This window comes from Accipiter gentilis, chromosome Z (genome assembly GCF_929443795.1).
Source record: "Accipiter gentilis chromosome Z, bAccGen1.1, whole genome shotgun sequence".
In the NCBI taxonomy this organism is placed as follows: Eukaryota; Metazoa; Chordata; class Aves; order Accipitriformes; family Accipitridae; genus Astur; species Astur gentilis.
Window position 1 is genome coordinate 85,332,035 of NC_064919.1, and position 12,250 is coordinate 85,344,284.

The 12,250-nt window shown below is 41.3% G+C and overlaps 1 protein-coding gene across 6 annotated transcripts in view; it reads left to right on the forward strand.

The window, feature by feature from the left end:
* Positions 1-12,250, forward strand: part of KATNAL2 (katanin catalytic subunit A1 like 2) — a 31,402-nt gene that overhangs the window by 16,047 nt on the left and 3,105 nt on the right. For all 6 annotated transcript variants that reach the window (XM_049796080.1, XM_049796081.1, XM_049796085.1 and 3 more), the window contains 3 exons: positions 833-951; positions 3,054-3,145; positions 5,035-5,145. In XM_049796080.1, the coding sequence (XP_049652037.1) occupies positions 833-951; positions 3,054-3,145; positions 5,035-5,145 (322 nt within the window). The remainder of the gene's footprint in view (positions 1-832; positions 952-3,053; positions 3,146-5,034; positions 5,146-12,250) is intronic.

The following is a 12,250-nucleotide window of genomic DNA, read 5'->3' on the forward strand; positions in this document are numbered from 1 at the left end:
GTGTTTTCCATGTCAGCACAGCTTCACCGCTCCCTCTGCTCCCCTTTGACACAAGCACTACTGCCGTGAGTGTGGCTGAGAGAGGACAGAGGGCACAAGTACCGCCTGAGTCAGGCTGCAAAGGCTGTCGCTGCAGTAAACTCCATTTGCTTCTGTGAATGTTTAGATGTACTTGCCACAGAAGGCATCTGACCATTTCAGCACATGGTACTTCAGAATTTGGGGAATGCATTTGTGATGCTGTATTACCTGAGTTTCTCCAGACAGTCATGGAAGGGCCACAAAATGATCAGAGCACTGGAGCACCTCTCCTGTGAGGACAGGCTGAGAGAGCTGGGGTTGTTCAGCCTGGAGAAGAGAAGGCTTCAAGGAGACCTTATTGTGGCATTTCAGTACTTAAAGGGGGCTTAGAAGAAAGATGGGGACAGAGATTTTAGTAGGGCCTGTAGCGATAGGACAAGGGGTAATGGTTTTAAACTAAAAGAGGGGAGATTGAGACTAGATGGAAGGAATAAATTTTTTGCAGTGAAGGTGGTGAAACACTGGAAGAGGTTGCTTAGAGAGGTGGTGGATGCCCCATCCCTGGAAATATTCCAGGTCAGGTTGGACGGGACTCTGAGCAACCTGATCTAGTGGAAGATGTCCCTGCTTATGGCAGGGGGTTGGACTAGGTGACCTTTAGAGGTCCCTTCTGACCCAAACCATTCAATGATTCTATGACGTTTTCTATTTTACTGTTTTTATCTGACTGGTAGTAGGATGAGGGGAAGTATTCAAACATTTACATTGTATTTCTTTAGAGAATGAATTTCTTCAATGCTGTTGTTTGTAGGTACTGGAAAAACTTTGCTTGCTAAGGCTGTTGCCACAGAGTGCAATACAACCTTTTTCAACATATCAGCATCCACCATTGTCAGCAAATGGAGGGGTGATTCAGAAAAACTTGTCCGGGTAAGAATTATTATCTCATTTGTTATACTTTAATAAATATTAGGTTCCCACTTAAAGAACTGGAGTTTAACACAGAACTGGAAAGTATGTATTCCTCTGGTACTCATAATCTTTCCTGTCTTGGACAAAACATGTGACTCTGCTTGTATCTAGTTCTTAAAATGGGAATGACATCACTTCTGCAGAAGTCTCACAATGGGTTCTTGCTGTGGAATTTTAGTTCTGTGATGTGAGATGAAGCAGATGTCCTGAAGGCAGCAAAAATTTTTGACTCGCTGAATAACAGACAGGCAAGCAGGCTTCCTAACAGAAATAGTGTTTGCTTAGTGACCCCTTCAAAGTGCTTGACATCCTTTCTGCAAGGGTTGGCTCCTAGGCTCCCTACAAAATGTTGTTTGGATTCCCAAGTTCCCTACTATTCTTAGTCTTCAGGGCATAGAATTGGTAAAAAAATTCCATTGTCACAAAGATCTGATGGTCAAATGCAGACATAATGTTGTTTTAAGGAAGGTAGTTTGGTAAAGTATTTTTGCATATGGATTAGCATGCATGGCTCAACTATGGTATAAAAAAATTTGGGGATTCAGGTGTAGCATCCTTGCCCTGAGGTGCCCATCCTAATCTCTCCATAATGTCCACTATTTCAGTGTAAGAAATCCACAGGCTCTTAGCCTTCCTTTACGCTCATCTTACACTTTGGATAGATACAGAGCTCTTGAAAAAGAATAATTGTAACAGATTGCACTTGGCAAAAGGCACTACAAGCATTGTTAATCTGTCTTGAAATTTAGGCTCTGTCTGCAACGTAATTATTCTTCATGTGTCCTTTGTCCTTTAAAATGGCACATTTTTCTTCTGACATTCACCTCCTATGTTATTGATCCTCTTGGCATCTGTCTCAGTAGCTTCCTAGAAGTTTCCCTTCTGGCAGGAGTAGAGATGGGACAGTCTGGTTTTTGACACCATCATCCAAAAGGTTTTTGTGAACATGCTGCAGCATTTGCAATGATATTGAACTTGTGGCATTTTACCCTTAGTTGAGTTTTTGGCAGAATCCAAAAATGAAATAAGATTGTGGATCAGGACAGCTCTAAGAAAAGTATTGTGTGAATTTATATCCTAAAATCACATGAGGCTGGTGCAGGAGTCTTCTGAAGTGTGAAGTATATGTGGGTTTTGTGGTCGTGTGGAGGCATGTCTGCTCATCTTGTTTTCCTCAGTTCTCAGCTGTATTGATGTGATTTTATGTTTTAGATTTGTAGTAAAATTGTAGGCTGGTCATGGACTATTTGTGACTCTGAGCAAATAATTTAAACCCTGTGCTTCATATCCAAAGTGTAGAGAATAATATATGTCTCTTTTAATTTGTTTTTTTAAGTGTTCAGATTAAAAAGTGCTGGATTAATGTATATTGTTAGTGATATTTATTTAAAAACTCAAAGAACCCTTCACTGAAGAAGAACCGACAGTATGTTCTTACTGCTAATTTAAGCCTCTCCATGTTTACAGAAAAATAGATGAAACTTCCTTATCCAAAGGGCACACCCAGATTTTTTGTCAGCTTAATATTCCATTTTTTTAATCTTGATTATTCAAGCAGTTTATGTTTGTTTTCACCAGGAAAAACAAAAGAACTGCTTGATTCTTATCAAGAGAATCAGTCCATTTTGTTTCATTATGGTTCAGCTGACTTGTAAATTTTTTTTCTCAAATCCTTATTTAAAAAAACTACAAATGGAGCAACAACAAAAGATGGATGTTTAATCTCTGATAACAATTTAGGAGTTCCTAGAATCCTCTGATGGATCATTTTCTTCTATCCTATTATTCACAGGGTACTCAGATAGGATTTAGCCAGAAAGATTGACATATAAAGACAGGATTACAAGGCTGTGTTCTTTATAACTCCTTTACAAACCTTTCAGAATTTGAAAGGATTCAGGGACCCTCAGCCTACCCAGAGCTTTTTCCCAACAGATATCCCTTTTTGTCCTAGAAGTTTGGAATGTGGGTGCTGTTACTTATCTTCTGTGCTAGTGGCCCTTAATGCCTTTTTGTGTTAGTTTATCTTTTCTTTCACATTTCCTCTTCTCTCTAAACAGGTGTTATTTGAGCTTGCCCGGTACCATGCTCCTTCCACAATTTTCTTGGATGAGCTGGAGTCAGTTATGAGTCAGAGAGGCACTGCTTCTGGGTAACTGATGAGACCACTTCCTGTGGCTCTGGGAGAATATTTGTCCCCCTTTTACTGCATCTTTTCAATAGTGTGTGTGTTCAGGTGCTGACCAATGTTTAATCGTAGAGTGTACCTGTTAGAAACAAATCTTAGCTAAACTAAAGCCTGAGGCTACTCCATAAACTTCGACAGGAGCATGATTGGGCCCCTGGAAGACTTGTGTTTTAGATTTTATTGCCATTATAATTACTTTGAGTGATAATGGTAATTTTCTTGACTTTTTATTAAGCAATTTTTCTTCTGTTCTGTTGTCAACTTTAGGAGCCTTGCAGTGTGTTATTGTCAGAATGCCTATCAGCTCCAAAAGTACTGCTTCCTGAAAGTGTTGCATACGCTATGGGGATTTAAAGGGCGAGATGTAGAGGTTGTTTCATTCACAGTAATTGAGATCAGTAGAGAAGCAAGCGTGAAAGATAGGTTGTGTGAAGATTAGCAAGGGACTATGGGTCCAGCAAGGCTCTGAGAAGGAGGGAGGTACAAGAGTGTATATAACCAGTGGTGATGTAGTTTAAAATATGGGATGTGAAGTGGAAATAAAGGGAGTGGGGCGGAAACAACAGATGACTTGTTGGAGGCGAGTAAGAAGCAGCTGATTTTGTGACACTTTGGACAGGCTTAGGCGTAGCAGGGTAAGATGGAGTGTACACGGTGGAATGGCATTGTCATTAATGAGACAAATTTTGGTGGTATTGTCAGGACTTCCAGGTGCAGGAATGGGAGGATGTTATTATTGTCATCCATGGTGTAGACAGTTTATAGTTAAAAACAAATTGAAAAGGTTAGGGCTGGGGAAGAAGCAGGAGAAATATAAAAATATTGTTACAACCATTAGGAGCCCATTACAGTGGATTTTATGTACTGTAAATTATATGCTTACAAAGATGTATAAATAGAATATGCTATATCGTAAAGAAACAGCTTGTAATAATTGTCAGTTAATAGCTACAAATTATAGGCCAAATTTTGCCTTCATATATACTTTAAAAGCTCTCATTATAACATCACTGGATTATATATTTTAATAAGGATTTTTATCTAAGATTATGTTGTTATTTTAACATATCCTTATTAAATATTGACTTGGCACTGATGTGTGGATGCTTTTGCAGAAATAAGCCATTAAACCTGAATTGTAGCTCTTACCATCTAAGGCCCTGATGTTTTCTCTGGGTTTGATCCAGGAGTTTCCAAGAACTCCACATCTGGGACCAAGGGTTCAAACTGGTTTCCTGCAAAATTGGTTACCTGGATCAGGGCCAGCATTCTTAGCACTTTGCTTAAGTTCCCCTTGTCTTTTTGAGGAAGGATCCTTTCTGTGTGGTTTCTGCTCCATTTTTAAATTAATTTCAGTTTGGCGTATTTTTCTGTTTGCTTTTGGTAGAACATTTTGCAAAATATTGAATTCAGTAGTAGGTGTATCTTCTTGTGGCTGCTTAAAGTTCACTCACAGAAAAATGCCAGGAGTTGCCCTGGATAGGTAGGTGTATTAGTTATTTAATGGCAACTATCACATTATAAAAATTCTCCTACATAGATCGATCAATCAAAGCCTTAGCTGTTTTCCAGTAAACATCAACACTGCATGGAGATTAATCTGAAGAAAAAAAAAATTTTCTTTGGTTTCAGTAATAGTGAATTCTCCTCACTTTAATGCACTGAAAAGAGTCCATTTAAGTAATCATTAGAAAGCTTGATTTTAATGCTTAGATGTTAGCTAATGGAGCTTAATCATGCTTTGAACTGGGGCAAAACTGTGACAAGGGCTCAGTTGCTGTGAATGACACTGTATAAATAAAGATGATTACTTTAATGCACTGAGCAAATAATATTTCTCTGAATCTTGGTAGTGGTGAACATGAAGGAAGTCGGCGGATGAAAACAGAATTACTGGTGCAGATGGATGGCTTGGCCCGATCTGATGATCTTGTATTTGTTTTAGCAGCTTCCAATCTGCCATGGTAAGAGATCCAGAGAGTACATTTTGAATACATTTGCATGAGCTTCTAAGCACAGATAAAGATTTTATTTAGACTTTTGCAGAAAAGCCTTGATATTTGGTTAAAGCACTTAAAGATTAATTTGGAGCTTTTACTTTTAAACTCTACAATTCTTGCTATTTGTGCCACATGAGAATAATCCATAATAAAGTCAACATATGCTGGTGCTACCAGCTGCTAATATTTAAAATGGAGTATTTGACTTTATAGGCAAGTTATTTACTATGTTTAAGCTAAGAAGGGTTTCAGCCTGGAACTGTAAGGTGCTTAAAACATCTAGTGCTTAGAAGGATACTCCACAAATAGGAATGTTGGATTTTATCGGTATCAAATGTGACTTTTAAAAGTTGAGGGGCAAAATTCTAAAGTTTCTTTAATATGATTTAGAATAGAAGAATAAACAGTTTGGGATTGGAACTAGGGCACTTCATCATGTTGGTTCTCAAAATGGGCAGGACACATCTTGAGAACAAGACAGATAGGAGAGGATGAGGTAGGGAGGTAACATTTGTAGTATGACAACTGTGGATACTGGGGGGAGTCCAACCGACAGCAGAAAACGGCCAGCTCGTGCTCTCCTTGAACAGCATCTCCTGTGGCCACTGTCGGAGCCAGCATGTTGATCTGGCTTGATCACTCGTCTGAACTAGTGTAGCATAGCTTTTTCTTTCATACAAAACATCATCAAATGGTTGCAAATAGAACATGGGGAAAACAATGGCTCTTGGTTAAGCACAGCTATTTTTAACAGTCTGATTTGTAGCTCATTAATCATCTTACAGAGTAGAAGCTAACACCTGTACAGGCAATTGAAGCACATTGATGATGGGCTTGGTTTTGAAGTTAGTTTTCATAGGTCTGGAATTAGTCTGTGGATTTCTGCCTGCCCCAAGATTCCCCCTGTCCCTGGGCTACTGATCCATGAAATCTTCAGTGGAAGATCATATTTTCCTACAGAGAAATCTGTGCATTGAAAGCATAGAGGGGAACTTCAGCAAAGTAAACCGTGAAATCATCTGTTTGGTGAGGGACAGCCTTGGATGCAAATGTCTGCAAAAAAGATGAGTTAGGTATAAGAAGGGGTTTTTTTTTTCTTCCTTTCCCTGAAGTATACACGAAGCAGAGAAATATAAGGTGTCTGCTGTGGGCAGACTGTCTGAACGGCTAATGTTTCTGCAGTCTGCTGACCATCATAGCACTGGGGTCTTTCTTGATATCCATGTCCCTAAAGGCATGCAGACCTAAGTGGGCTTATTCACCTCTCACATGTAGAGTTGGTGAAGCTAGGAGTCTGAAGACAGCAGTCCTATTTCCAGGGAACTACAAACTGTAGGAGCCCAACGGCAGGTATTCCCAGGAACGACCTTGTGTGAGGAGCAGCTCAGCAGCATTTTAAGTGGCGATACTTGAAATTTGACTGAAAGGCACATTGTTCATTGATATGATGCTCGCCCAGCTTTGTACTGTGACAGCCACAGAACAGGGCATCCAAAACTGGCTGGGAGCAAGTGAGAGCTCTGCACCCACAAAACCACAGGCTTCGTTCCTGGATTATTTTTCACGATGAGTGATTTTTGGCTGATTCTCATGAGGTTGCCGTAGGGAGACGTGTTGGAAAAGTCTGTCTGTGTGACTGGAGGGCTCTGGGCTGTGATCAGCAGGCTGTTGCTGGCCGTAGGGAGCGTCCAAATCTGAATGACACAGCGTACGTGTATCCACAGCTGCTTGCTTTTGGATACTTGTAAAAAAAGCTTCAACTCTTAGTGCATATTTTGTTTTGTATAACATACAAACACACTTCTCGGTCATGACACACCACCGAATGTTCTCTCACAAAGTTTCTGGTTATGCTTTATTCTTCTCCTCAGATTGTCCCCTTTTTGGTAGGCCAGGCTGAAAGGCCAAGGGAACAGGCAAAGAGAATTAAACAACAGAAGTGATGTTGGTGCCTCAGAATTGAGGCCCAAAGGTAATATTTTGACTCAGTCCCATGTGGCCTGTAAGCCTGACCCATTTCAAAACATGTTATTGCTGAGAAGCCTGAGTCCTTCAGACACACAGGAGGATGCGGGTCCCCAAGTCTCCATGGCTCTGTGGATGGCTCTGCCATATGGAATTTCCTGCATGATAAAAAAAAAAGGGTGTTTTACCCCAGTCCATTATCTTTCATGAACTTTGTGGGCAGCGTTCACATTGCATAATTTTGGCACCTAAGGTAGAAGGCAAATCAAAGCAGAGGCCTAATCTAGGTACCATGAGAGTTAATTCAAAGTATTTCTCTCTTCTGAATGTAAGAAAGCCTAAGGGGAGTGGTCATCTAAGTTAGGTAAAGAGGCATAGTTGCTGCATACAAACAGGCAGTGTGTTACCCTTCAGTATCCCTCATTAAAAATAAATTAAAATAAATACCTAAGAACTCACTTGAGAATTACACAGTTCTTCTCTGATGTAAAGGCTGGAGTTTCTGTCCATCACAGAAGAGATCCAGTCCACCTCCTTCTACAAGCCCTGTCTTTCCCTCTACATTTTCTTTCCTAATGCAAAACCTTATGTTTCCCATACAGTCAAGGAAGAGTGCTTCTGAGAGCCACCAGCCAGACATCTTACCTGCTGAAATTCAAGTGGCAACATATTCAGAGGCTTTCATCTGCCTCTCTATGGCCTGCCCAGGGTTTTCAGGCTCTTTAAGTAGGAGAATGGCTGTGTGGGCACCTAAAATTTATGTGGAAGTAAGATGTACAAGTTAGGCAGGTTCCTACCCTGGCCCAACAGTCTAAGTACAAAGCCATCACTGGCTTTTATAGCCATACTAGTGGAGTCTGTGTGTTGGTTTGGGGGATTTATGCCTTGGACAAACTCATGAATTTAAATCAGTACAAAATCCACCCCATTTTGTGTTACAGTATCTACGTGGAAGGAACTGAGCAGAATTTGATTTAATTATGTTCCAATTGTGTAAGAAAATGCTGAAAAATAAATAGCTACTGGGTGTGTGAACAGTTAAGTTTGAAAGAGAATACATTAATAATCCATTTGTCTCTTTATGGTTCGTTAATAATACACTATAAATGTTTATGTTACTGTAGCATCGTTACTCTTTTAGAAAGAGAAACTGAGCAGTGCACTGCACCTTTCCGTGGTCTCTTAAATTATCTTGTGAGTAGCTAAGCTTCACATGTAATGCTGCAGCATGGCAGTATTAAAAAGGATCAGAAGTCTTTAGAGGATCCATGCCTTTCTGCTCTTGCACACTGGTTTGAAAGGAAAAATCAGGTATTTGAAACCCACTGAGGAAGAGTTCAGAGATGGCAACTGGTCTGAAGGTCACCATGTGGCTGGTGCTGGATCTAGGGATCTTGGAAATGTGTTGATGTCAGCGTGAGGCTGAACTCTCTCTCTACGCTTCTGCAAAAAGAGATTCCTGCATGTATCTTGTTAACAGGTGTCTGCCTTATGCAACCGATAAACTCTTTCTGGAAAGTCATGCAAAAATTACAGAATAGAGTTTTGAGTGTTTTACACGTTTGATTTTGGATCATTTTGCCAATCTGAAGTGCTAATTTCTGCAAAATTTCTTCTTTGAAACATCAAAAATGACACAGCTTTTTTAAGGTAAATCCAAAATGACAAGATTTCTATTTTGAGGGAACTGCTGCCACATAAAGCTGGTAATTTGTGTTGGTACGAGGGTGGCAGCTGAGCCACTCTGAGAAGCCAGCTCCCGCTTTTGCAAGTTTTATACCTGAGAGCTTAGAATTCCCTTTTGGATTTTCTCAACATTGCTCATGGGCAGGTTGGATTTTGCCCTTTCTTAAGCAAATCCAACCTCTGAGTGTAATGACTCAGTTGTCTGGCAGAAATGTGCCTACTGCAGAGAATATGCTTTAAAATGTGGCTGAGTGTATGCTTAGAAAGGTGTTTTAGGGGGATGGAAAGCTTCTGAAAGCCATGAGCCTCTCTCATAATCATCGAGGCTCACAGCCTCAAGGCGTTTGGGAGTATCTGCTTCCACAGTGGTCGGTGGGGTTTGAACCCCCTTTAAGATCTCAACTATATGTTTACAGTTTATTTTTATATGTGTATTAGGCAACATTCAGCCCTACTGTAAGGCTGCATAGGGATATTTCACAACAGAGTTTCAGAATACCTAGTACTACAGTTCAAGGTTGTGGCTTCACAGCACAGCCCTGTGTTCTTGCAAACATTTGGTATTAAGCTGGATTTCAAGAGATCTGTTTAACTTGGATATTTGTTGATCATGAAAAAAATGAGTACCAAGCTGCTTTTAGATGAATGAAAAGAAGCCTAAACAAAGCTCTTTACGCTGCACTGCAGCTATTGATCTTCCTCTTCAGCCAGCGCTTGCTGCCCAGCCTCGCTTCCTGCTGCTCATCAGCAAGGCACTTTCTATTGACAAATTACTTGTTGAAATGATTCAACGTAAATAAAATAAAGGCCTCGTTAGTGAAGAAATAAAGTGACCCTTAACCACGTTGTGAATGTTTCCTAATGTATTGGTGCATTCAATTTGACTTCCATTCCAGTGCTGCTTTCTTCTCCCTCCCCACCCTGAGGGTGGGTGAAGCTTTGGTGCAGGCTGACAAACTCTTCCCTTCTTGTCTGAGCTGAGTCCCGTTGGAGCCGTGAGCGCATGGCCAAGATGGATTCAAGGAGAGGTGGGCTGTGAAACCCAAATCAGATCTGGGATTACCCCGTAGTGAGCCCTTTCCCTCCCTCTCAGCGTTGCATGGTACATACAGTGGAGGAGAGTGAGGAAGGAAAGCGGACGACGGTGTGGGGAAGCCCTGAGAGGAGCAGGAGAAGATGTGGAGTGACTACAACCCCTCAGCTGGTGGGGGCTCTGCCTAGGCCGTCTGCAGAGGAGGGTGGGAGGTGGGAAGCATGGCCAGCTCGCTCATTCTTGGTGCCTTTTCCTCTAGAGCACTGCGGTGATGATTGCACTAGGCAGGGATTAATTATGGACCAGTCAGCCCTTGTTGCCACTTCTGCCTTCACCTCTGGAGTTGTTGAGGTGTCTTTAGTTTCTGCCTAAACCACAATTGTTACCCTTCTTCCTTCTGGAAATGAAAATAGGTGTCTTGTTTATCTTCATGAAATTTGGGAGTGATGACATGGCATGATGCCACATGATGTCAACCTGGGGGAGCTCTGAAAAGTCACCTGCTTTTATAGATCCTGTACAGCTTTGTGTATCTTTCTGTGAGCATTTCTTACTACTTGTATTGGCTATTATTTCAGAGAATATTTTGGTTGGCTCAATGCTTATTATTCTATTCTGCTTAATGTTACTTAACCTTGCTTTTGATCACTAACAAAACAATTTAGCAAACAACCTAAACACTTTAGATAACAAAAATATTATGTCTTTATTTTCCTCTTTAGCCAAGAAGCAGGGTCACTGTAACCTTTCTGGATAAATAGAGCAACTTCTGTGTATTGGCAGACTTATTTACAGAACGTGGCGAGGGAGCTTTGTGAACTGTGATCTTAGAGGACACCCCAGGAGTGCTCTGAAGCAGAAGGAGTGACGGAAAACGCCATCATTTAGAGGATTTGTAGGGTATTTGCAGAGACTCTGGCTGTGGTTGTTCTTTGCCTGCAAGGGTGGTTTAGAGTACCTGCGTGGGCACCTCTAAAACCCTGAGCACTTTTGCCCTGTATATGCAGAGGATGGCAATACAGGTAAATAACAGCCAAGGGGTTGGTCAGCCAGAGAGTAGACATTTCCAGCCAAGCGAAGCAATTTTGAGGCAAAGTTGAGCTGAAAAATACATTTTGAAAGACAGTGGGGACTAACATGGTTCTTTGGTCATTCTGGGTGGGACCCTGTGCGAGAGGTGTTAACACTGAATGTTGGACGGCACCTTAAAACAGCCTAAAAATATCAATAATATCAATATACCAACAGCCATTGATTAGCAAACTCTGGTATTTACTTCTGAGGCCTTGGTTAAGTACTGGGATGGATCTGAATGAATTCCTGTTGTCCTCCGAGTTCCTGTTGATCCGGTTTTCTAATCTTTGCTTTCATTGCCCTTGGCTCAGTGCATGTGGAACAAGCTCTCCCAAACTGAGAGGTCCTCTCTGGGGAAAGGGACGCTACTGTTCTCACTGAGCCGAAAGCCAGATGTGCTGAGATCTGTGGAAAACTTAGGCAGGCACCTAGATGGGGATCTGGGAGCACATTTTTAATTTTCTTTATCGTGTGCTATGCCAGTAGAAAACATTTGCTTTTAAAAACTAGGGACACAGTCACCAAAGGTGACAGAAATAATCTCTATGGGTGTAGCTACAGATCTGTCTTGAGCTGGCTTTGAGCTCCCTGTAAATTAGAGGAGTTTCATACAAGAAGCGTTGCTTGAATGTTGACTTTGCTGGCAAAAAGATTTCACCCAGGGAATCGGGAAAGGTAGAGGCAGGTTTAAGTGTACCCACAGTCCCAGACTGCAGGTGCAGTCCTCCAGCAGCTGGCTCCTGCTCAGCCAACAAGGGTGGAAATGGTGCTTAGGACTCCTGTTTTTCTGTCCACGCAAGACACAGTGAAGTGAGTTTCCCTTTGATGAGAGTTTCTCAGCAGGTATGAGGACTGAATTATATTTTAAACTGAAATAATAAGTGACTGAATGGGGCTGGCAGAGAAAGATTGGTACAGCACCTGGAAGGATAATAGCTCAGGGCAGCTCCTGGAAGGCACTGGAGACTTATGAGTGAGTAAATATTTTGTAGCAGCTATTTCTTCTTGAAAATTTTATGGATGACTGGGGTACTTGTAGACCGTTCCCATTACACAAATGACAAGGGATGAACTGGAGTAGGAATTTGTATTTAGTTGTTTGGCTGTATTACTGTTAGCTGCAAACAACTGAAAAGTATTTGGGGAAAAAAACTAGATTAAAATGAACTGTTTGGATACGTGTTGGAGAGGAGCTGGCAGGCTGGGCGTACCAGGACTCCTGACACTTGATAGAATCTGTGGTACTGGCAAGAAGGACTATTTCTAGATGGTGATGAAGTGCATTGAGAAAGGAACAGAAAGAAACATTCC